General features: G+C 40.8%; 1 protein-coding gene across 2 annotated transcripts in view; it reads right to left on the bottom strand.

Annotated features, from left to right (window-relative positions):
- Nucleotides 1-4,984: 4,984 nt before the first annotated feature.
- Nucleotides 4,985-23,540, bottom strand: part of WASL (WASP like actin nucleation promoting factor) — a 34,875-nt gene continuing 16,319 nt past the window's right edge. The window contains exons 5-12 of one of the 2 annotated variants that reach the window (XM_083574572.1): nt 19,464-19,487; nt 16,893-17,061; nt 14,072-14,114; nt 13,590-13,743; nt 12,591-12,608; nt 9,636-10,159; nt 8,628-8,736; nt 4,985-7,878 (exon numbers count right to left, since the gene is read on the bottom strand). In XM_083574572.1, coding sequence (XP_083430698.1) covers nt 7,817-7,878; nt 8,628-8,736; nt 9,636-10,159; nt 12,591-12,608; nt 13,590-13,743; nt 14,072-14,114; nt 16,893-17,061; nt 19,464-19,487 — 1,103 coding nt within the window. In that variant the 3' untranslated portion in view covers nt 4,985-7,816. The remainder of the gene's footprint in view (nt 7,879-8,627; nt 8,737-9,635; nt 10,160-12,590; nt 12,609-13,589; nt 13,744-14,071; nt 14,115-16,892; nt 17,062-19,463; nt 19,488-23,540) is intronic. The other variant, XM_083574573.1, reaches the window with a different exon arrangement.

Here is a 23,540-nt window from a genome sequence, read left to right as displayed (position 1 = left end):
CTGAATTTGCTCCAAAGTTCAGACTGCATGCCTGAAACCATATTCTGGATTTTGCACCCAAGTAATCTACCACGGGTGGCACTGTGGGTTAAACCACAGAGCCTAGGACTTGCCAATCAGAAGGTCGGCGGTTCAAATCCTTGCGACGGGGTGAGCTCCCGTTGCTCGGTCCCTGCTCTTGCCAACCTAGCAGTTCGAAAGCACGTCAAAGTGCAAGTAGATAAATAGGTACCGCTCCGGCGGGAAGGTAAACGGCGTTTCCGTCCGCTGCTGTGGTTCGCCAGAAGCGGCTTAGTCATGCTGGCCACATGACCCGGAAGCTGTACGCCGGCTCCCTCGGCCAATAAAGTGAAATGAGCGCTACAACCCCAGAGTCGGTCATGACTGGACCTAATGGTCAGGGGTCCCTTTACCTTTACCTAATCTACCTGTGTTCTCCTTGCTGCTGCATGGAGCAATGCATGAATCAGACCTTTGGCTATCGTAAGTAAAACTTCTATACTTGCGTAACAGTGTGTGATCTGTTTCTTGCTAGAGGGCTAGAGAGAAGGGGCAACTGTTTTAAGCCAGATCTAATTTTCTACATCCAACATGGATCAGGCATGCCTGCCACCAAGCTGGACCTTAAAGTAACAGCCTCAGTATCTCTTAATGTAGCCCACTGAGGGGGATTTCACCCCTTCTTACCCAGCTCTCAATCTGGCCTAATGGCTCCAGTGTCTGCCAAGTAATCATGAAAATATAGTAATGATGAACTATAGGCCAACGTAACTGGAAAATTCAAATAAGATATTGCAAAGTATTGGAAGACACAAGAGCTACCCACCCTGGAAGAGTGGCAGATGAAGGTGATGGATTATATGGAATTGGCGGAAATGACTGGCAGAATCCGAGACCTGGGAGAAGAGTTGGTGGAAGAAGACTGGAAGAAATTTAAAGACTATCTTCAGAAATACTGTAAAATTAATGAATGTTAAAATGATGTTGGATTGAAAATAAGTGGCATTAGCAACAAAGTTAACAAGAATATGCAAAAATGAATTGATAATGGATGAAAATATAGAGTTATAATATGTTAAGGTACAGAGTTAAGATAAACGAAAGAGGGTAGGGATTTGCTGATTTGATTATTTAAATGGGAATACAAAAAGGGGAGGTGTGAGGAGGCCAAGGAAATAAGATAATGAGTTTAAAGTTACAAAAAATGGATTTGTTTTTAATCCTTTTTTAGCTATTTGTCTTCTGTATTTTGTATTTTTATTCTTCTTTTTTCTTTTCATGTATTTTTCTATGGTTTTTTTGTATCTTTTTCTTTTTATATGACCTCTTTTCATTTTGTAAATGTATGTTTTTGTAAAACTTCAATAAATATCTTTTTTTTTTTAAAAAAAAGGAAAATTCAAATAAGAATATTGGCATTGGAAAGGAACCTCCCTGGGTTGTCCATTTATAGGCCTGGGACTGCCCACAAGGGAGAAGTACTCCTCAGGACTGCAACAAGGCCTCACCTTGAGGAAACATTTGTCACACAATGGGCACCCTCCTTGACCCCCCAGGAAGCAGGCATCTATTTCTCTTGGCGTTTTCTGTTAGTGGCAGTCACAAATGTCACTGCTTGGCAGCCCAATCAGGTGGACAACTCATACTGGCAACCAACAGTTGCTGTTGCATGTCCTCTGTCCAGAGGGGGAAGAGAAGTTGCCAGATACCTAGTGCAGGATGAAGCAGACAAGGCACCCCAAAACATGGGAGCTGGCCATGTGTAGCAGAAATCTTGGATGAAATTAACAACAACAACAACAATTTATTATTTGTACCCCACCCATCTGGCTGGGTTTCTCTAGCCACTCTGGGCGGTTTCCAACAAAGATTAAAGATACATTAAAATGTCACACATTAAAAACTTCCCTGAACCAGGCTGCCTTCAGATGTCTTCTAAAAGTCATATAGTTGTTTATTTCCTTGACATCTGGTGGGAGGGCGTTCCACAGGACGGGCGCCACTACTGAGAAGACCCTCTGCCTGGTTCCCTGCAGCTTTGCTTCTTGCAATGAGGGAACCACCAGAAGGCCCTCGGCGGTGTGTTTGGTTTTGAATAGCGATTAAGCACCAATATTCAATGTGTTATATTGACTCTTGCAGAACTAGATGGATGTGGGTGGTTTTTTTGCTATAAACTTGTATTGAGATTTTCGTGATACAACAAAGGGGGGGGGACTAATCAAAAGAAGTAATTAAAAAAAAAACTGAAAAGGAAGAAAAGAGAACTGTATCATCCTCTCTTACTGCTATAACTTTTATCCCACAAAGCAATGGTTTTCAACCAGCGTTCTGTGGCACCCTGAGGTGCCTTGAATGATGGTCAGGGGTGCCACGGGCAACACTGGCCTCTGTCCATCTTTCTTTCCTTCCCTCCTCTGGTGCCTTCTTGCATCTTTGTTTCCCAAAGTCTTAACGGCTGTTTGTTGCAGCAGCCCAGACTATAAGCTCCCAGGCGAATGGTGCCTCTGGAGCTGGTCGGGGGGGGGGGCTGGTTGTCAGAAGTTGAGGTGGCTTCAGAATAAGCAAGCCAACCAGTCCACCAGCCCTTGCTGTTGGGAATGGACAGACAAGTCCCAGGTCCCTGTGGGTCAGTGTGAGGAGGCACCTCTCTTTGGGGCAGGGGGCGCAGCTCAGAGACCAGGGACAGCAGCAGCAGCAGCAGCCCAGAGGACTCCCAAGGAGAGGAGGCTGAGGCAACACTCCACAAGGGAGGGTGTTCAAAAAAGGGTGAGAGGCTGCCAGCTCTGTCAGGCAAGGGGTGACATAACTGGGCTCCTGAGCACAACAGGGGTGCCGCAGAAAGAATGCAGTTGGTCAAGGGAGCCATGGACTCAAAAAGGTTGAAAACCTCTGCCATACAGAAAGAGTGGAGCCCTCCCAGCTCTCACCTGGAGTCATTCCTCTCTTCTCACAGCCTCTCATCCTGTGAGGTTTCTTTCCCCTTCCCCACCTCTCACGCAGGGTCCTTCAACCGATCTGTCACCTGCTTGCAATGCTTACCCCAATACAATGAGAGAATAAATAAAAAAAACAACTACTGAAAGAAAAAGAGAGAATAGATAAAGGGGACCTCTAGCTGGAGTCCCTGAACTAGATGTACTTTCATGCACTGAAAATGGTTCTGTGCAGATTTGTGTAGTTCTGGTTCCAGAAATGAGGGGAGCTGCAGTTTGCTTCCTTAACTCCAGAACAGAGAAATTGTGCCAGTGCACAACAACAGGTCCTCTTTCAAACAAAAGATAAATGTGTAACTGATAGAGAAAGCAGGACTCAGCTGACACGCTGCTGTGCTAAACCCACCCCATAAACAACGTGCTCCCTGCCTTTGCAAACCTCAAAAGCCCCAAGGCTAACTATAGGGAGACCACAACAAAGTGTTATTTTTGGCCTTGCAGAAGTTCAGGAGTGTCAAAAGCTTTGAACCGGCTCCACAGAAACAGAGAACTGCAAGACTTTATGCTGATCTTTTGGCAGCGAAGAGCCATAAACAGGCAGAGCAACATCACTCAGGCTTGCAGCGAAGACATTAAGTACACGGAGCTTATTGGGGTATGTGATAAGGGAAGAGAATGCACATTAGAGTGACAGAAGTGGAACTAGGAGAGCCCAGACTGGTCAGGAACATCATGTCCCTGACAAGCTTGAATCTCAACTACTGACACAAGTTGCTAAAGCACATGGGCTTTTAGGATCTGCAACAGAAGCTTGATAATGGCAATTTCCAGGAAAACTAACAGGAAAATTGAGTAGGCAGTGTGCTTCAATAGAAGTTGGAGGAAAGAAATCTGCAAAGAAATCAGGCATTTGGGAAACTAGAACGTCTGTCACCCAGGATGCATTTTTCACATACAGCTCTTTTCTTCTCCCAAATTATTTTAAAGTCGTTGTGGGCTTTGTTTTAAAAGTTTATTCAAACTTTGTTTTAACACAATTTATTCAAACTTGGGATGAACAGGCTATATCTCACATGGCTTGCACTGTCAGGAAACTGCAGAAGCTATTTGCAAGCAGTGTGTCAGCAGCAAGTTAAGATACTCACATTTTTAAAAAGTGCAGCCTACTTATGTGTCAGGTATACAAAAATATTGTAATCTTGATGTTTTTGCAGTTTGAAAGCACACCAGTGCAAGTAGATAAATAGGTACTGCTGTGGCAGGAAGGTAAACCGCGTTTCTGTGCACTCTGGATTCCATCAGTGTTCTGTTGCACCAGAAGTGGTCTAGTCATGCTGGCCACATGACAGAGAAAGCTGTGTGCGGGCAAATGCTGGCTCCCTTGGCCTGAAAGCGAAATGAGTGCTGCACCCCATAGTCACCTTAGACTGGACTTAATTGTCCAGGGGTCCCTTACCTTTGTTTTGAAGGCACTGTTATAAACACCACTGTGGACTGAGAACAAGAGCCAAGAGAGCTACTAAATCTCTGATTTTATTAATATGATCAACATACTTATACGTGCAGATATGCAACTAGCAAGAAGAACCAGGAATTTATCCAAGATATAGCAACAAACCGGTGATGGCAATAAAAATACTTGATGCTTGTGGATATAAAATCTCCTTTGTGAAATTCTATGCAATTTGGTCACCAAAAAATATGTTAAGTTTTATGCAAAAGAGAGCAGGCAATACACACAGCAACTGCAAAGACAACAAGACTTTTAATGCACAGACCCCTTCCAACATTGCCTGACCTTGTAATATTAATGCATTATGCAATCTGTTGGTTTACAACAGCCATTGTTTCCATGGGAGCAGCAGGCTAGCTGTCATATTTGACCTATGGGCCAGGGCATTAGATTCCCTCCTGAAACTTATTTAAGAACACAATCCACTTTCCAATTTGAGCTAGTTATGGTAATGTTGGATTTTGCTATCCTGGCTGAAGCATAACCTGTGCATGAGTTAGAAGACAAGAAGAAAAAAAAGTCACACCACACCGTGTTTTTGAGTCAAATTAATTTTATTATGCTCCATGATGAATTGCCACCAGTGCAACATCCTATTCACTGTACATTAAAAAAAAAAAGCCAAAGAGAAAGAAAATTCACATACCAAGAATTTCAGTTTGATGAAACGGAAAACTGAACGATTGAGATGCTTTCAGAGTACAAGCGGCTAGTTGATATTGTCTATGCGTAGTGCTGAGATATAGGCCTCAGGCTCATTTGCTAATTGCCAAGGCTACCTGGACAGTCAATTTAACTGGTGCATGAAGCTGCCTTGTTACAACAGTTAGCAGTAGTGATTCAATGACATGAAACGTCGCCTCCAGCCCACATGGGAAAATGCAGAAACATGCAGCTGTGACTTTGTAGCCTAACTGTAACCGCAGTCATGCCTTAAATTAAGACCGTACAATATGCTATTGAAAGCAAAACATCTGAACTTTTGTGCAATAATGTGGATACACTTTATAGGAAAACAAAACGAAACGAAACGAAAGCCTGTTGGGCAAGTGATTAATGGATTACACAAATATCTCAGACATAAAATATTAAATCTTTCCAAGTTCTCTCGACTCTAGAAGCATGTGCTTTATTCATGCTAGTAAGTAACATCTTTGGAGGCCACCTGAGCAAGATCTATTTGAAAAATGCCCTTTATGATTACAGAGCTGGAGAGACAGCACTAAACGCTGTCCCGAAGGCCATTAACACTCCCTCTCATGTGCACATTCTTAATCCTACTTCAGAGCATTCAAATCAGGCTTCAGCCAACCTGCCCGCAGTCCTCAAGCCATACTAGCAGCAACAGTGGCTGAAAGTCTTTCCAGCAGCAGGCAGTGCTGTGGCTACAACCGCAGGGAGAGGAGGAGACCTTTAAAATTCTCCTTTCCCAAGCCGTGTGCTTAAAACAAAAGTTACCCTCATCGGAATAACGTAGCTTTGCTTCCAACACCTCCCTCTTCATCAACATAACCTTTAAAATCCTGTTTTCCTCGAGTATTAAAAATCCAGATGCTAGACATACGTTATAACTGCACTAAGATATCCAAGCCAGGTCATATTGCAGGTCCAGCCTGCCAAGATCAAGCCAACACTGGGTTTCAGCAAATACAAATTTCATCCAATATACCATGAATAGAGAAGATGGGGAGAGGGGAAAGAAGCATGTGTTAATTGTACGCCAGATATTGCTCCCTTGAAACACTGTGCAGCAGCGAGGCAAGTTGATTATTCCTAGTGTTTTCTACTTCAGTGTCTCCTTGCTGCAAGTATGGGGTTAGCACTGCCAATGCCTATCTTAAATGCAGCACCCTGCATATAAAATAGGGAGATAATCCAAACGTTAAGTCCATTAGTAAATACGAAAATTAAGGTGAGAACTCAACTTTCCCCGTCGTACGTCGGAACGCGATTTCCAAGCACATCCCTTGGCGTCATTTCTAAGCGTGAGGCAAATCAAACTGCAATATGCAAGTTCAGTGCGTATAAAAAGCAGTGGTTTAAACCAACTTTGCAGTAGTGAGACCCTCTCAAAAGGCAAGCAGTTCAGTGAGCTCTACCTGGAGATTTAGTGTCCAAAGGAAACAGGGCAACATTGACCCATTATGCTTGAATAAACCCATAGGGGTGCATGCGAGGAGTGGATCTCTGAACATTAATAGGCTGACAGGCACAGAGCCTACCCATTCTCAGCTTATCCAGCCAAAGGGAGTTGAAAGGAAACATCAGTGAAGAATTCATGCTCATATCCCTTCTCTCCCCCACAAACTTTCCCCATCGCTTTTGGAAAGCCCGTCACAGTCAGGAGAAGTATATATTTAAGGCATCCATCCATCCCTGTATAAATGCTTTCAATTTCTAGATCACAGATCTGGTGCCTAAATTGTGTTCGGTTTATACCGTAATCCATCAAGACTGCAGAGTGACACCACCTAAATTCATTTATTAGTATTCTCATGCCCTAGACATTTTAAAATTAATTTAAATCCGCTATTATTCAGAGCAAACTTTATAACCACAGCCCTTCAGTAAAAAACAGCATATAAAAATAAATAAACGCCCGCAGCAGTTGCCATAAATGTAGACTCCTCCTCTTCATTGTGAAAGGTAGCTGGTAAAAATCAGAGGTGGCTTACATCAGAGATGTCACACTCTGAAACCAACAGGGAAGTTCCTAAATTGAGCATTCAAGGTGTCAACGCTGCCCGATAGCAGGAAACACAGTGCTCCAGAATCAGGGGAAATTTTCACAACTGCTTTATTATTGTTATTATTATTTTACGATTGTTTTATGTCAGCTTAAATGCTAAATTTAAATCGCAGCGGTATGAACTGCAATGATTCATTGTTTTATCAGCCTCACCCACGTGGCAGAGTTTCCAAGATGAAGGGGCTAAAACTAGGAGCTGCATTGCTTAAAGAATGTAGTGCTATACTAGGTTTTAATAAGAAAATTTAGATACAGAAAAAGTAGGGTATGAAAATAGTGTTTTCCTTCTTGCATTATAACTAAATACATTTAAGGTGTGTTTGTCAATCTCGCATATTACATTAAAACTCCCTTATTGATGGAATGGAAAGTGTTCACATGTACACTGAGCAACCCGGTGTAAACTTGTACACATTAATTTCGGGAGTAACTTTGTATAGGATTATGACAAACCTTTACAGATTAAATGAGGTATTGCACAGATTAATAAAAAAGCAAAAGGCAACAAAAATATACAGCAAATTGGTAGAACATTTACATGATAATTTTACAGAATCCATAGACAGAAAGTAGTTTAGTATTTCACCTTAAAAATATATATGATATATAATATACTGATCAGTCATCCCATTCATCATCATCCTCGAAATCTTCTTCATCTTCTTCGTCCTCATCTTCATCTAATGGTAAGAAAAAAATTAAGTTATTTTTGCAAGAACTAAACATTCAGCAAAAGCTAGTGTTGCCATTTCCGCCCCCAGCCCCCATTTAGTTGGTAATGAATGGCATTTGCACAGTAAGAAATAATAACAATAATAGTAATAATAATAAACCTGGGCATGTATGTGAAAAATTGTGACTATTTAAGTACCCAGGTCCTAAGTCGCATAGTAATTGCATATTGCTTTCCTTCAGAGTAGAGTGCATATTATTTATGCCTACCCCATGATTTTTGTAATAACAGCTGACCAAAACATGATTTTCTTGATGGTGGCACAGTATTAAGACCTAAGTGACAGCTTCAAAATATTTGTAATATTCCTGCTATTATCTATATACTTCTTCCAAATAAATAAGCAATCTATCTGGTTCAGGAGAATAACCAAATAACCTATTCTTTTTTTAAATAAGGGATGCTTATGGAAACAGAAACAAGCTTCCATAAATTACACCCATTGTGTGGGTTGTGACAAGCAGTTCTAGAATTGTATAAATTAGTAAACTGTTGATTAATATAATTTTTACGGTTGCTACAAGGCTATTTTTCAATACAGCTTTTTCTTAAGACTTCACACGGCTGATAAGCCTATAATCCCTTTCTGTTAAATATTATTATATCGGCAGATAGAATAGATGCTATAATCCATGTTATAAACGTGGGTATTAATTCAAAGAAACAAATTGCACATGGCTGTATTGAATGCGCTACCTGAAGAATGAATGGCTTTGCTCCTTTTCTGCATAACTTCCATTAGCGCTCCCACAATACCCGAGGTGGGAGCAGGCGTAGGCGGTGCACTCTCTTGCCCATCAGATACCTGGGGTGGAGGAGATTGAATATAGAAATGTAGAAGCATACATAGAACTTAGAACATTTAGCACTCAATTTCTGAGAAGCCAATGGCTAGAGCGTACCTTCAAGTAAACAGAAACAAGGGCAGACTGATTATTCTACGCTTTGTACTTTTACTCGATCACCAAAAGTCTACTTAGGTGGAAGAATGTGCCGAAGGTTTAAAATCAAGGGCATTTTTAGGAATTCGCATTTGACACAGAAAAGACAGTTAATGAAATTCTTGTGACAAACATATATTACTATATTACAGAGGTTGTGGACTCTCCTTCCTTGGAGGTGTTTAATTAATAATAATAATAATAATAATAATAATAATAATAATTATTATTATTATTATTATTATTATTATTATTATTTATTATTATTTATACCCCGCCCATCTGGCTGAGTTTCCCCAGCCACTCTGGGCGGCTCCCAATCAAGTGTTAAAAACAATACAGCATTAAATATTAAAAACTTCCCTAAACAGGGCTGCCTTCAGATGTCTTTTAAAGATAGGATAGCTACTTATTTCCTTCACATCTGAAGGGCGGGGGCTCCACAGGGGGGTGCCGAGAAGGCCCTCTGTCTGGTTCCCTGCAACCTCATTTCTCGCAATGAGGGAACCGCCAGAAGGCCCTCGGCGCTGGATCTCAGTGTCCGGGCTGAACGATGGGGGTGGAGATGCTCCTTCAGGTGTACAGGACCGAGGCCGTTTAAGCAGAGGTTGGATTCATGGATGCTTTAGTTGAGTTTCCTGAATTGCAGGGGGTTGGGCAGAATGATCCTTGGGGTCCCTTCCAACACGATTCTACGATACACACTACACAAAATTTTGCTAGTAAGCAAAACTAAAGAACAAAAAAACCCAGTGATACTCACAGACTTCAGCTGTATACCCTGCCGTATCTGATCAAGTAGCGCGTCTCTTCCCGAGCTGGAGACCGGACGACTGCTCTGTTCTACTTTTTTCAATTGGGCCCCTTCTCTGATTTGATCTAAGAGAGCTGCTTTATTTCCTGCAGGAACTGGAAGCTGATGGTCAACCTCGACTGGGACACCGGGCGGCGGAGGAGGACCAGGAGGGGGAGGGGGTGGGGGAGGCGGAGGAGGCACACAAGAACCACCCGAAGGTGGCGGAGGGGGAGGAGGGGGGCCGGAGGGGGCCGAGGAAGAATGAACCGGAGGAGGAGGAGGATACATCCTGTTGGGGGGCGGGGGCGGCACTGCACCGCCAGGTCTGGAAGGAGGCGGAGGGGGTGGCGCTGCAGTCGGAGCTCTTGAAGGAGGTGGGGGAGGAGCTCCCCTTCCCCTAATAGGAGGGGGAGGTGGCCCCGAGCTATGTGGTGGTGGGGGAGGAGGAGGAGGGGGAGGGCCGCCCCTGGATGGTGGAGGTGGTGGAGGAGCTGAGAACAAAAAACAAACAAGTGCTTAGTCACTTATGGAGGGACAGCTTTCCCCACCGACCAAGAGCTGCATCAAAAATACCATTTTGATTTACAGAAGAGCTCAGTTCCCTTGCCTTCCCCCCGGGGAACCTCACTCAGTTTGCAGTCTGTCCTCCATCACAAATGTGATAAGTTCAGGACATGCATATCCATCAATAAAGGGCAGTTCACGCTGCTATATTTCTGCAGTGACAGTACAGTGGTACCTCAGTTGTCTCTGTTGATGATGATGATGATGATGATAATAATAATAATAATAATAATAATAATAATAATAATAATAATAATTTCTTTATTTATACCCCGCCCATCTGGCTGGGCTTCCCCAGCCACTCTGGGCGGCTTCCAACAAAATATTAAAATACCGTAATGCATCAAACATTAAAAGCTTCCCTAAACAGGGCTGCCTTCAGATGTCCTCTAAAAGTCTGGTAGTTTTTGTTCTCTTTGACATCTGGTGGGAGGGCGTTCCACAGGGCGGGTGCCACTACCGAGAAGGCCCTCTGCCTGGTTCCCTGTAACTTGGCTTCTCGCAGTAAGGGAACCGCCAGAAGGCCCTCGGCGCTGGACCTCAGTGTCTGGGTAGAACGATGGGGGTGGAGAAGCTCCTTCAGATATACTGGACCGAGGCCGATAAATATTTCGGTTTTCAAATGCTGTAAACGTGTAAATGCTGTGGTTTTTGAACACGTCTCAGATGCTGAACATGCCACGTGGATTCCGTAGAATTTTCTGCATTGAGTTTTTGGACGTTTTGGAACTCGAACAGTCTTCCAGAACAGATTATGTTTGAAAACCGAGTTACCACTGTACTACCATTTTATCAGTTTTTTAAAAATATATATATTAGTTTCCAGTTGAGCATATCTGGTCTCTCATCCAGCTAGCATCACAACTGCAACTGCAACAAACCACTCTCTGCACACCAAGCAAAAGGGAAAAAGTGGGGTGGGGGGAAGAATGCATGTTCTCAAATGTCTATACAGGTCAATGCCAATATTTACAAGTGACGGTCTATCTGCATGGCTTTCATGACATTGAAGTTTTATACTCACAGCCTTTAGGAGGATAATCCTAACACAGCAGCAAAGCATTTCCAAAAGGAACCAACTCTCTCCACAGAAAGGTTAATACTTTGTGTTTTAGAATCACTGAAATTTGAAAATTTTCCACCTCACACAAAGCTATTGCTCCCAATTGGCTGTGTTACCCAACTGTTAAAAAAAATGGGTAAAGCGTTTTCATACACTAGAAAATGGGCAACATATAGTTTTGCCCAAGATAGCTCATTTGTCATTATAAAGCAAATCAAACATGGCTTTGTTGATTTAGGCACATTTTTACTGCAACAGCGAATCCAATACAGATGGCAGGCCTAATCCCCACTTCCATATAATGATCAATGGAAGGTTCCGAATAACTTTTTACCGTAGCCCCACATCAAATCCAGCAAATCATCTCAATGTGGAGGCTACTGAGGCATAGGTATATGTGTAAAGGCATTCATTTTGGAAGAACTTTAAGTAGCCAAATGAACTAAGGCCTTAGCTCACCCTGATCTTGAGCACTAGCATATTCAAGTTAATCTTGACATATACATATAGGCCATCATTCTCTGTTTAATTTTCAAAATGGCAGCTCGACTCTTCCACCCATCCTTAACAGTGAGAGGAGGAAGAGGAAGGATGGAATATGCATCACCATGCAATATTATTAAGGTCTCTGTAATATTATTTCCTGCTACTTGCAGTCACCATTGAAGAAATCACCTTGCTAGTGAATGGCCTCAGTGCTTCGCAAGATTGTGGCTGCAGTCTCATACCTATTCATCTCACATAACTCAACTGAGCTTACTTCCGAGTGTAGACTTGCATAGGATCGCACTTTAAGACTCAAATCTTTCTCCATACACAATCTCTACCTCTGTGTTCAGAGCAAGTACGGAGCTGTTCATTCCCAAAACCCAATTAAGAGCTAGTAATTGGTAAAATGTGTTCTACTTAGCCATGATGAAGAAAACCACTTGTAAGTACAGGGTCTCTTGCTATTAGAACAAGGAAGCCCTTTGTTCAAAATTGCTAAATTAAGATCTTAAAGCACACACACACACTTCAAACAAGGATATATATCTTATAAGGCATATTATACGGTAGGCTGAAGCACCAAAGGGCAGCAGGTTAGTGACTTTAACAAAAATTAATTGCAGGGCACTGTTTGCCAGTAATATCCAATGGAAAAAGCCACAACTTTTAACTATATAAAATGGTTACAAATTATGTATTGATGTATCAATTCCTAAATCTGGTATTTTTTAACCCAAATGTGTAGGTATTGTGTATCACACACCACTGCAACGCAAAGAACTCTGAAGATTAGAATTCATACATACCACTCCAGAGTGGTGGACCTAGATCATAAATGTAACATATATTAACTTTTTCTGAAGCATCCTAGTCTCATTTACTTTCTTTAATCCACTGCCATGAAACTGTTGGTCTCTAGCCTCTGCTGTCTACCACATAATAATTATGCTACAGAGGCACATGCACCTATGTAGTAAATGGGTGGTACCATGTAAGTGTTGAATCATGACAGAAATTCTTGGTTCTCCAATTATAGCTGGCCATTGCAGCTACTTGCAAAAACAAACAAACCCAGAGAAGTCAATTTCTACAGAGTAATGAACTCCTGGGATACCCCCTGCTCGGGACTCAATTTTTAAACATTTTGGATTAGATACAGGATGGTGTTTAAAACAGAAAAGTTTGTTGGCTGCGGAGATTTTGTCAAAGCGATGTGTATTCCATTTCAAATTACCATATTTTTCTTTCTATAAGATGCACCAGACCATAAGATGCACCTAGTTTTTGGAGGAGGAAAACAAGAAAAAATATTCTGAATCTCAGAAGCCAGAACAGCAAGAGGGATCGCTGTGCAGCGAAAGCAGCAATCCCTCTTGCTGTTCTGGCTTCTGGGATAGCTGTGCAGCCTGCATTCGCTCCATAAGATGCACACACATCTCCCCTTACTTTTTAGGAGGGAAAAAGTGAGTCTTATAGAGCAAAAAATACGGTAAGTGTGTTTAACAAAACATGCAAATAGAAATCCATTTAAAAAATCTGGAGAAGCATTTCTCAGCTTGATGTAATGGGTTGGATTCATACTGTGGTCCCACCTGCAGGAGTATCCCGAGTTCTGCTCACGGGATGCTCCCACGAATTGGGGCAGCAGGGAGAAGAGAGTTTAGTTTGATCCCCTTTCCTCAGCCCATCCTCTCAGGCCTTAGGAAGAGTGCAGAAGGTAGAACTTGGAACTACAGTGAAGTCTGGCTCAAACCCTGCATTTTTGTAGGCATTACAAAGCATGAGTGGATGGCACGAGGACTCACCTTGTCTACGCAACTCGTTTTTAACAGCTTCCACACCTCCTGTTTTTTCAATAAAATCATATATAACCTTGGATGTTTCTTTGTCTTTCAGCTGAGCCTCTGAAATTCCACACATGTCAAACAGGTTTTTCAGCTCTGGATCCAAATTGTTAACCTAATGGAAACATTAGAGCCGTTAGAAGCTACTTTTTTTGTTTTGTTCAGCAAACACAGATCCTTTTATTAGAAAAGTTTCTCCACACAAAACCTTGGGCTTTGTGGCAATGATGTAGCATAGTTTCTGGGAAGATTTCTGTTTTCAGGCATGAAGCTCAAAGCATTCTTAGTTAAATCGGCTTGCATGGCAAATTTAAAAACCTTCATGACAAAAAAAAGTATGAATTACAACTGCCCTCCTTTCAATTTTTGTTTCACATAAATATGGAATGACTGTAGAACGCTTGGGAGTTTTGGAACAGTTAACCACCCTCATTCTTGCTTACATCAAAACCTGTGTTCGGGTCCCAGCCAACATGTCCAATGTGCCTAGAGGGAAAAAACGAAATGCAAAATTAGAATATATAAGGAGTATTACATATTTCAATATATAAGCTTCACGGTGATAAACTATTGCATTATAATTGATCAACTGATACAAATGGGAAATGGTTCGGATGAGACACAGCATTCTGTGCCTAAATGATTCTACAGATTCCACACATACTCTGAAATAGCCGGTGCTAAGAGATCTACTGATAGCATTTTAATTTTAAACAGTATCAATCTCAATTAAGAGAGTTTTAGCACATTTCAAAAACAGAGTCCCTGAAGCCTAAAAAATGGCCATACTATACTGATTAAGTCCATTTTTCATTTTCGGTAGTTAAGATAATAATGGAGACAAGTTTTATTAAATAAGGAGCCGGGTTTTCATTAAATTGCATTTGCCAGGTACAAGTTTCACTACTGTGTTATTTCGTATTCATATTCAGTAGTAAAAGATAAAAGGTAAAGGACCCCTGGACGGTTAAGCCCAGTCAAAGGCGACTATGGGGTTGCTGTGCTCATCTTGCTTGCAGGCCAAGGGAGCCGGCGTTTGTCCACAGACAACTTTCCGGGTCATGTGGCCAGAATGAATAAACCGCTTCTGGTGCAATGGAACACCGTGACGGAAATGCAGTTTACCTTCCAATCGCAGTGGTACCTGTTTATCGACGTGCACTGGTGTGCTTTAAACTGCTAGGTTGGCAGGAGTTGGGACAGAGCAACAGGAACTCACCCTGTCACAGGGATTCGAACCACCAACCTTCTGATCGGCAAACCCAAGAGGCTCAGTGGTTTAGACCACAGCGCCACCCCATGTCCTTTACCATTTACCTTTAGCATTCAGTAGTATAGCACTGTTAGAAATCATGGATGCCACTGGATGCTCGTCATCCTTCAGTGGCAATGTAAGTGGGCTTCAAACTTTCTACATGGAAAGGTGCTTCATCTTCTACAGCAAAGTGTATGCCAAGGAATATTCAGCATTTTTTCGTGACTGCCCCGCATGGTGAAAACGGACTGAATACATTCTAGATGCACACTTGGGACAGCAGTAGGATTTCACTGTCATCTCATGAAAATCAAGAACGTGCCCAGTGCAGCTCTGTGTAACTGCAGGATAAGCTTAATAGTGACAGAAAAGCTGATTGCCATGGAAGTCTGCCCACTGAGATATCTAAATAAAGGATCTCAGCGGAAACTTAATTACTCAGTATAAAAAGTCTGCTTGCATGCAACAACAAAAGCTAAGACACCATGCATACATGATAGAATACATAATGAAAGTTGCTTCTGATATTAGTATTATGATTGGTTAAGCTCTTTAACCTAACCCGTATGTATTTTATTGGGACATCTGAAGTTCTCCATGTACAATGAAACATGATCTGATGCTTGTTTGTTTATTGCTGTTTCAACCATCACAGTCATATTAACCATCGGGAGGAAAACATTATACAATTTACAATATATACATAGATACAACATCGAAACATTGAAACACCAACACACACAAATACAAATCGATTTGGTAGCTATCAATTGCAGTCACTAAATAACTCTTGGTGTTATTTTTCTAGAAAACGAGGTGCTGAAACTCTTGTTCTCTTAGAATGGCAATGGCACCCACCTGAGAGATGCCGGACCTGAGTTCCGACAAGTTCCGTCTGAGAAAAAGCCCTGGTGCCTCTAATTTTCCAGTGCTAAAAAACACCTGGATCTCACCCTTAATGGCAACAATTATCTGTGTTTGCTAATCCTTACCATACAGGGACCCATGAGATATTGGCAGATTTTTGATAGGCTTGAGAAGGTTGATGACCCACCCTGTAAGGTCAACCAACATCCACTTCAGAGAAGATGTTTTGATTGTTGGTGCTAACCAAATACACAACTGAGAACTAGTGCCAGAGCATGTCTTTTTCCTTCTCTCTCTCCCAACCTGTAAGTCTTTATCTGTATGGCTAAGGGAAGGGACTGTCTTGCAATTCTTCTTTGGAAGTCACTCAGCAAACTCTTTTTTTTTTAACATAATTTTTATTAACAGGCCAACTCTTTTCATCAGGGTAAAAATGCTTTAAACAACCAAATGTCCAGATCAGATTCCTGCACATAGGCCAATACTTTTCACAAGTGCCAGTTAGTTAGCAGAAAACATAGCTAGGTTACTTAAGAGGGAACACCATGGTGTTCATGCAACTACACTGGGCTGTTGGTTCATTTTGGGACCAATTCAGAGTGCCCTAAATGGTTAGGGACCATGTATCCCAAGGACCACACCTTCTACCACGAGTGCCCAGTTATGCTCAGAAGCCATCCTCAAGAGTACTCCTGCCCTGTGGGAGATCTATGGATCTCCTTCCCTAGGTAGGCTTGCTAGGTGACGTTTCAGTATCAGACTAAGACATGCTCGCTCTCACACTTTTCAGCATGCCACAGCTGCCAATTTTAACTGATGGGTTTGTTGGCTCTGCTGGATTTCATCATCCTGCTTTGTGTCTCCTGCTTTTGGAGGATTTTCATACTGAGTTTTACTGTATTGTTCTTCTATTGTGTAAGGCACCCTGGTCCTTTAAACACACACACACACACACACACACACACACACGGGTGGGCCATCTTAAACTACCTTAACTTAATTTTGCCAAAAATTACCATGGAGAAAATATTTAAAAGGGCACCTATTTAGTATTACTCGCAAACTGATTTTCTTCCCAAATGTAGTAATTGAATTTTTGGGCCTGTCTGTAGAAAGTTATAAAAAAGAAACGGCGCTCTTACTGGAAGTTGCTTGGAGTTCCAATATCTGCCTTTGTTAACCTCTTCTTTTTTGCTTTTGCTTTTTTCTTCTCTTTGGTATATGAAATGTTGTTGACTTGTGAGCCATAAAATCTGTTAGTGGTGATTTCTGGATTTTTGATGTCAACAGTTGCCATTGGTAGACTTGGACCTGTAGGAGTGCAAATAGATTCAAATTAATTTGGTCTGCCGTCTTATGTTTCCTGGACTCCAAGTATTACAGAGTAAGGATAGATTAATGTTTTAAAAACAAAATGATATCTAGGAAAACCTTTGTTGTTTTTTCACACAATACAGAGGGCCAGAAGATTTCAATCAGTATCAATTATTATTATTATCTCAAAATGGTTCATTTAAGCGTAGAAAATGTAAATACATTTTCCCACTAGATTCTTTAACCCAACAGTACTCCCCCTGCCATCTGAATCCAATATTCCCATCCCCCAATCTCATTTCAAAAACTGTTGTTTAACAGATTTCTAACAGTGATAGCTCTAGCTCTAAAATATTAAGACAAATCTTTCTATACCATTTTACAACAGAAGTAAGTGGCTACATTTTAACTGTCAAGATGTTTGAGAAGAATTTCTTACTCTTATAATTTCTTGAGAAATTGAATAATTTCTTACTCAGTATTTCTTACTCTTCTAAATATGTGAGCCTATCAGTATAATTATTTCTTATGTGCAAGAAATCTTTAAAAATTCATGGTGCAAGTTGAATAATGTACATAAGTTATCTTCCGTGGTGAGGCAGCTCTGTGTAGCAGAAGGTCTTAGGAGACCACATATTTTAAAGAAACTGTAATAGAGGTGAGAACTGGGTTATGCCTTTCTAGAGCGTTGCTAAGAAAGAAAGCTGCTGTATTCCGCAAAGTTGCTACTAGAATACATGTTGGTAGTAAAGCCATGTGTACCTGTCATGCACACCTGATGTTTGCCTATTTCTAGTAGCAAATATAATCAATATAAATATAATCAAACTAATTCTTGGAAATGTCACAATAAAATAAGAATCTAATAATTTTGCTATTCTTGGTTACCATAATCTGCAAATTAGATTAGATTTTGATTTTTTGGTATCGTATCGAGACAGCTAGAAATTGATGGTTTCCACAAGTAAAATTAAGCAGAAATAAAAATAAAATAAAAACCACTGTTACAAAATATTCATTATGAGGTCTATATTTTCAATACTATAGATGGAGGATAATGCCTACTAGTTTGATTTGTAGAAGAAATAATCTTTGCCCATGTTACATAAAAACCACTCAGTTTGTACATATATTTTTAATGCTTTTTTTCCCCTTTAGCAGTGCCATCAAAAGCATGTTTGCTCAGAAATAAATACCACCAGCCAATGAAAAGCATGCTTACCACTGTCATTAGGCTTGGGTTGTCCACGAGGAACACATGACTCTAAGGGACTTCCATTTTCTTCTAACACTGCCATATTTATATCCAACAAAATTTTCCCCATCATAACACAAGCACCTTCCCCATCTGCTGTCGAGAGCTCGATCAGTGAAGATGAAAGCGGCCTATAAAGTTCGTCATTTGGAAGAACTTGACAATATAGTGGTCTTAAGCATCCACTAATGTTGATATCTTTCACATCCTCAGAAGCGTTTTCCGAAAATGTGGTACAAAACATGGCAATGTTTTGTGAAAATCCTTTATATTCCTCAGTTGCTGCCTGCTGGAGGGCAGCTTCCTGCAGACTAAATCAGATTCCAGCTCATGTGCTAAAATGAAAGTGGGCCACATGATTCCTGGCAAGCCTTTTTAAAACTAATTCTGATAAATCCCCATTTTCATCCTAACCATTATGATGGAAGGTCAGTAAATCTACAGCTCACTGCCTTAACATTGAATAGACTTTTCCATTACCAACATGAATAAAAACACAAATCCCAGGAAATTACAGGCTAATGCATTTTACATAACCAGCAATGCCAATTTGTTTAATCCTACAATTTTTATTCTGCGATGTTAACCAAGCCTTTCAACAATAGGGTGGTATTTAGCTACTTTAAAACGAATCATATATTGCACCTTTGTGCAAATATTCTACAACTGTCGAGGTTTGTACCAATAAAGGAAGAACACTATTTCTAATCCCCCCTCAAAAATTAAAATGATTCTGGCTCATGACTTAGCAGCTAAAACATCTGAGTGAATTCTGCAGATGAAAAGCTAATGTCAGTATGTCAAATGGTTTAAAGCTGACTTCCTAAGTCATTCCCACATAATCAGCATTTGCTAAGAAGAGGAGTTTGTCACTGCAACATCCACATTTGTCAGTGGTCTTTATTCTCAGGCCTTCCTGCTTTCGCCTCCTACTGTACTGTTTGCATTGCAATTTTAAAGTACCACTAAGCAATCCCACAGCTAATCAAAGCCTAACTGTCCACTTACAATTTTAAAAGATGCACTGATGTTCAGATAGGCAATTGCATTCATGAGTGATAAGCTAGGAGTAAGTGAGCGACGTTGAAACAATCAAACAATTTCATGGTTACTGCAAGCAAAAACAAACAAACCAACCACTTACCATTTGGTAGATCTCTCCTTTTCTCTGTTAAAAAGGAAGAAAAAAAACCACTTTATACTATTTGTGCACAAAATAGAATATTAGAACATTTTTCTTACCCTCCTGAGACATATTATCCGTGAAATGTTTGCCTATTATTATTTCAAACTCTACTTTAGAAGGTTTATTGTCAGGAGAAAAAAAAGCTAACTAAACTTCCATTCATTTTAATAAACGGTTCACATTTCCCTCAAATGGCCTGGGAATGACCTTGAATCTTTCAAATACTCTTTCAGCAGGGCTGCCATTGCTCCAGCTTGAAAAGAGGCTTAGAAAGTCTGGGTTCTCTATTTAAATCACAATTAAAAGTGCTATTTCATAGACATGTCTTCAATCTTTTTCCAAAATCTCAGTGATCTAAGACAGATTGCTTATCCTCCAATACCACCCTGTCTGATCTTAGATATGCTCTCTCAGTATTTCAAGTGGACAAAAATAAAACCTGATCTTACATAATTATGACCAAGTATATAAAATGTCACTGAACTGGCACTGGCAAAAAAATTAGACCTGAAAATTATACCTACAATTACCTAATCATCTAACTTAACATCTCAGCATTTTTAGACCTACTAAAGCTTACGCATCTCTGTGTTAAAGGAGGCAAGAGTAAAATCTGTGAGGGTCTGTGATTAATCGAAAAGTGTTTTAAAATACAATTGATGCATTAAAAAAACCCAAGCTGAGATTCTGAAAAAAGCAAGCTGACCCAAAAGCAGTGATACTAACATAGTAATGCATGTGTTGTTGCATTTAAATTTAAGAATGGTATTATTACAGTACAGAAATGCATATATTGAATGTAGCAAATTTGTAGCAAATATGTACAAGTAGTAACTGGTAGCCAATAATGATTTTCAGCTGTTAAAAATACCTCCATAACTGAAATATGGAGATCAGTGATTTCTGCCCCCCCCAACATTAGATCCAGAGGGTGGGAGGATCTTCCAGAGCAGATTACTTTTTTGAGGGGTGGAATAGCTGAAAATTGCTGAATACAACCCACCACAATCTGTTTTCCTCTAACAAAAATGGTATGATAAGCTTCCACAGGATATAGTGCATGTGCATTTTTAAAAACATAAAAGGCATTAAACCTGAAAACCTAATTTGAATAAACTAAATTTTAAGAGGTTTTGTTTAAAAATTAAAAAAACTTGTTTAAATTGAGCACTGCAAGCACAGCAATCCTTCCACAAATTTTTAACTATAGAAAAGAGAAGCATCAGTCGTGTATCAAACTAGAAGTCATGGCTCACAACCGTTTGGTTTTCATTTCAGTTTGGCAACTATGCCCTCCTGCCTTACGTTCGAATCCCTCACTTTCAGAAGATGATATGCTAACATTGTTTTATACTTCTTGAAACATTTACGTCCCTTGTTCAGTTATTTCCAACCAATTTTACAAACCCAAATTGTAAATCTGTTTGTGTGTGCTTTTAAAGTTGATGCATTTATTCACATTGTTATTATCTTGTTTTTATTTCTTGCTGCCTCAATAGTTTTCATGCTTAAAGCTGGGGTATACTACTTAATTGAGATAGACGAAAGGCTGTCCTTCCTTGTTTACATTTAATAAGGTATTCTGGAGGTAAAAGGTTTGTGCTATTTATAACTCTGTACAAAAGCTTAAATCCCCCAAGCACAACAGCAACGTGAAAGGGGAGAAATAGCTATGCCAATTTCTGTTTTATTCTTGTTTCAGAACCCTTTTGCTCAAAAATCTACTGGGCCCAATTAAAGTGAAAAGTTGCATACGGGTCCTATACGTTCCCATCATAGAGGGAAGTAAGCAAGCAGAGAAGAAGGAGCTATTTTTGGACCTAGTTACTGAAAAACAGGCTATGAGGCTATTTCTGGGCTATAACCACCTCACATGATGGAATACTCTTTCCACACAAAAAAACCTCCTGGCACTTTTTTATTTAAAAACCCCCAGCATATTTAGAAGGTTTGTCTAGACAGGGGGCAGCAAACCTTTTCAGCAGGGGGCCGGTCCACTGTCCCTCAGACCTTGTGGGGGGCCGGACTATATTTTGAAAAAAATTAAAAATGAATGAATGAATTCCTATGCACCACAAATAACCCAGAGATGTATTTTAAATAAAAGGACACATTCTACTCATGTAAAAACATGCTGATTCCCGGACCATCCGCGGGCTGGATTTAGAAGGTGATTGGGCTGGATCCGGCCCCCGGGCCTTAGTTTGCCTACTTGCGTTCTAGAACCATTAGGGACTCTGGAGGGTTTTTTGCACAGATATGCATCCAACATGGCAGTCCCCACCTGCACTCTGAAGTAGTTACAGCCCAGATGCAGGCATTACCTCCTTATCTGCTTTCTGTGAGACGTAAGCCGTAGTGCAATACAGCAGCTTGGAAAAGACACAGGAAGCAGTGTCCTATTTCTCGGATTTAACTCCAAGCAAGGCTCCCAGAATGTCTGCATGTCAACAAACTTTCAGGGTTAAAGAACCAGCTGCACTGTACATTCCACTGCAAATAAAATGATACATTCTTGTCTGCCTTGTGAAATTGTCGCTCAATTTATTATAGAACAAAAATTACATCCAGTGGTATAGGATAGTCTTAGGACTCCATCTGGTGGCTTAACAGAGAAACCATTTCTGACCAGCGGGAGGAAGCCCTGAAATCAAAGGGAAGTCTAACTCCAGACACACAAAATCTGATTATAAACCAATGCACTGATTTTAAAAGAAACATTTGAGTCATATATCCGGGACACAGAATAAGAAGTGAAGAGCTCCCTGGATCAGTATTCACCAAACAAAAGGCCGCTAAGTCAAATGGCCTGGTTATATATATGTTTCTTATTCTATGAACCAAGTTTAAGCAGGAAAGGATTAACATGGAAAGATTCTGCACATGCACCAAAGCAGTTTGCTTTGGCTACCTGGTCTGCTGAGCACTCTCCATGCATGTGCGGAACCCTGCTTTACATTCTAAGCCAGAGAGCAAAACCTGGGGACTTCGGTGGGAAATGGCACTTAATAATGCAGCCCAATATTATGAACTGGACAAATTCAGGTAACTGCAAGCTCCAGCAATATCTTGACTATAACACAGATAAAAATTACATGTAAACTGGAAGCTCAGAGAGCCAGCAGGGATTCCAGCTGTTGAGTGGCAATTTTAACCACCTGCCAACATCACAAAAATCACTGTAGACCATATCTGCACAATGGATACACTGTGGGAAGTTTGCCTGTATTTCTAGATATATAATGTGCAAAATGTCACTGAGATACTGTTTTATTCAGCCGACAGCAATAAGCACTTCATTGAATTAACAATATAACTGGGACTTACAATGAAGTGCTGCGGTGCGTTCTCACCTTTAATAGGAAAGCTTCTGCGATTCAGGATTTTATGACCTGGTCATTTGACGTTCCCTCCCAACCCGTTTTCTTTTATAACTAAAACTTAACATTGTGCAGCTGCTGAGTGTGTGTGCTGCTCATTGGGCTGTTGTTTTTTGTTGTGTTTCTTTAAGGGGTTTCCCCCAAGTTTTCCTCTCCCTTAGAAAATTTGTAATTCAGCAATCCTTGGGATTCCTTCAACCATGGTGATACTCCCCCTCTTATTTTCTCAGTTGCCCCGTTTTGGCTCCATTTCCATTGGCACTCACCACTCAAGTTCACTATCAGAAGAAGAAATAGTATTGGGGATTTCAGTACTGTTTCTCAAATTTGGGTCCCCAGCTGTTGATGGCCTACAACTCCCATCATCCCTAGCTAGCAGGACCAGTGACCAAGGATGATGGGAGTTGAAGTCCAACAACAGCTAGGGAACCAAATTTGAGAAACACTGCAGTATATTGTAAAAGACTAGGCACTGCTGAATCTAATTGTGTAACAGGAACCTGTGATCCTCCAGTTAATGGTCTACAACTCTGACCACTGACTACGTTGGGTGGGACTCATGGGAGCTGGAAACCAACAACTGCAGGGTCCCAAATTCTATTTTATGAAGTCCTGCTAGCATTAGCTGTAGACTGTACAAAGGTCCAGTTTGTAC

The sequence above is a fragment of the Podarcis filfolensis genome, assembly GCF_964270895.1.
Source record: "Podarcis filfolensis genome assembly, chromosome: 10".
Classification (NCBI taxonomy): Eukaryota; Metazoa; Chordata; class Lepidosauria; order Squamata; family Lacertidae; genus Podarcis; species Podarcis filfolensis.
Note: the sequence above shows the minus strand (reverse complement) of the source record. Positions and strands in the feature narration are given on the sequence as shown.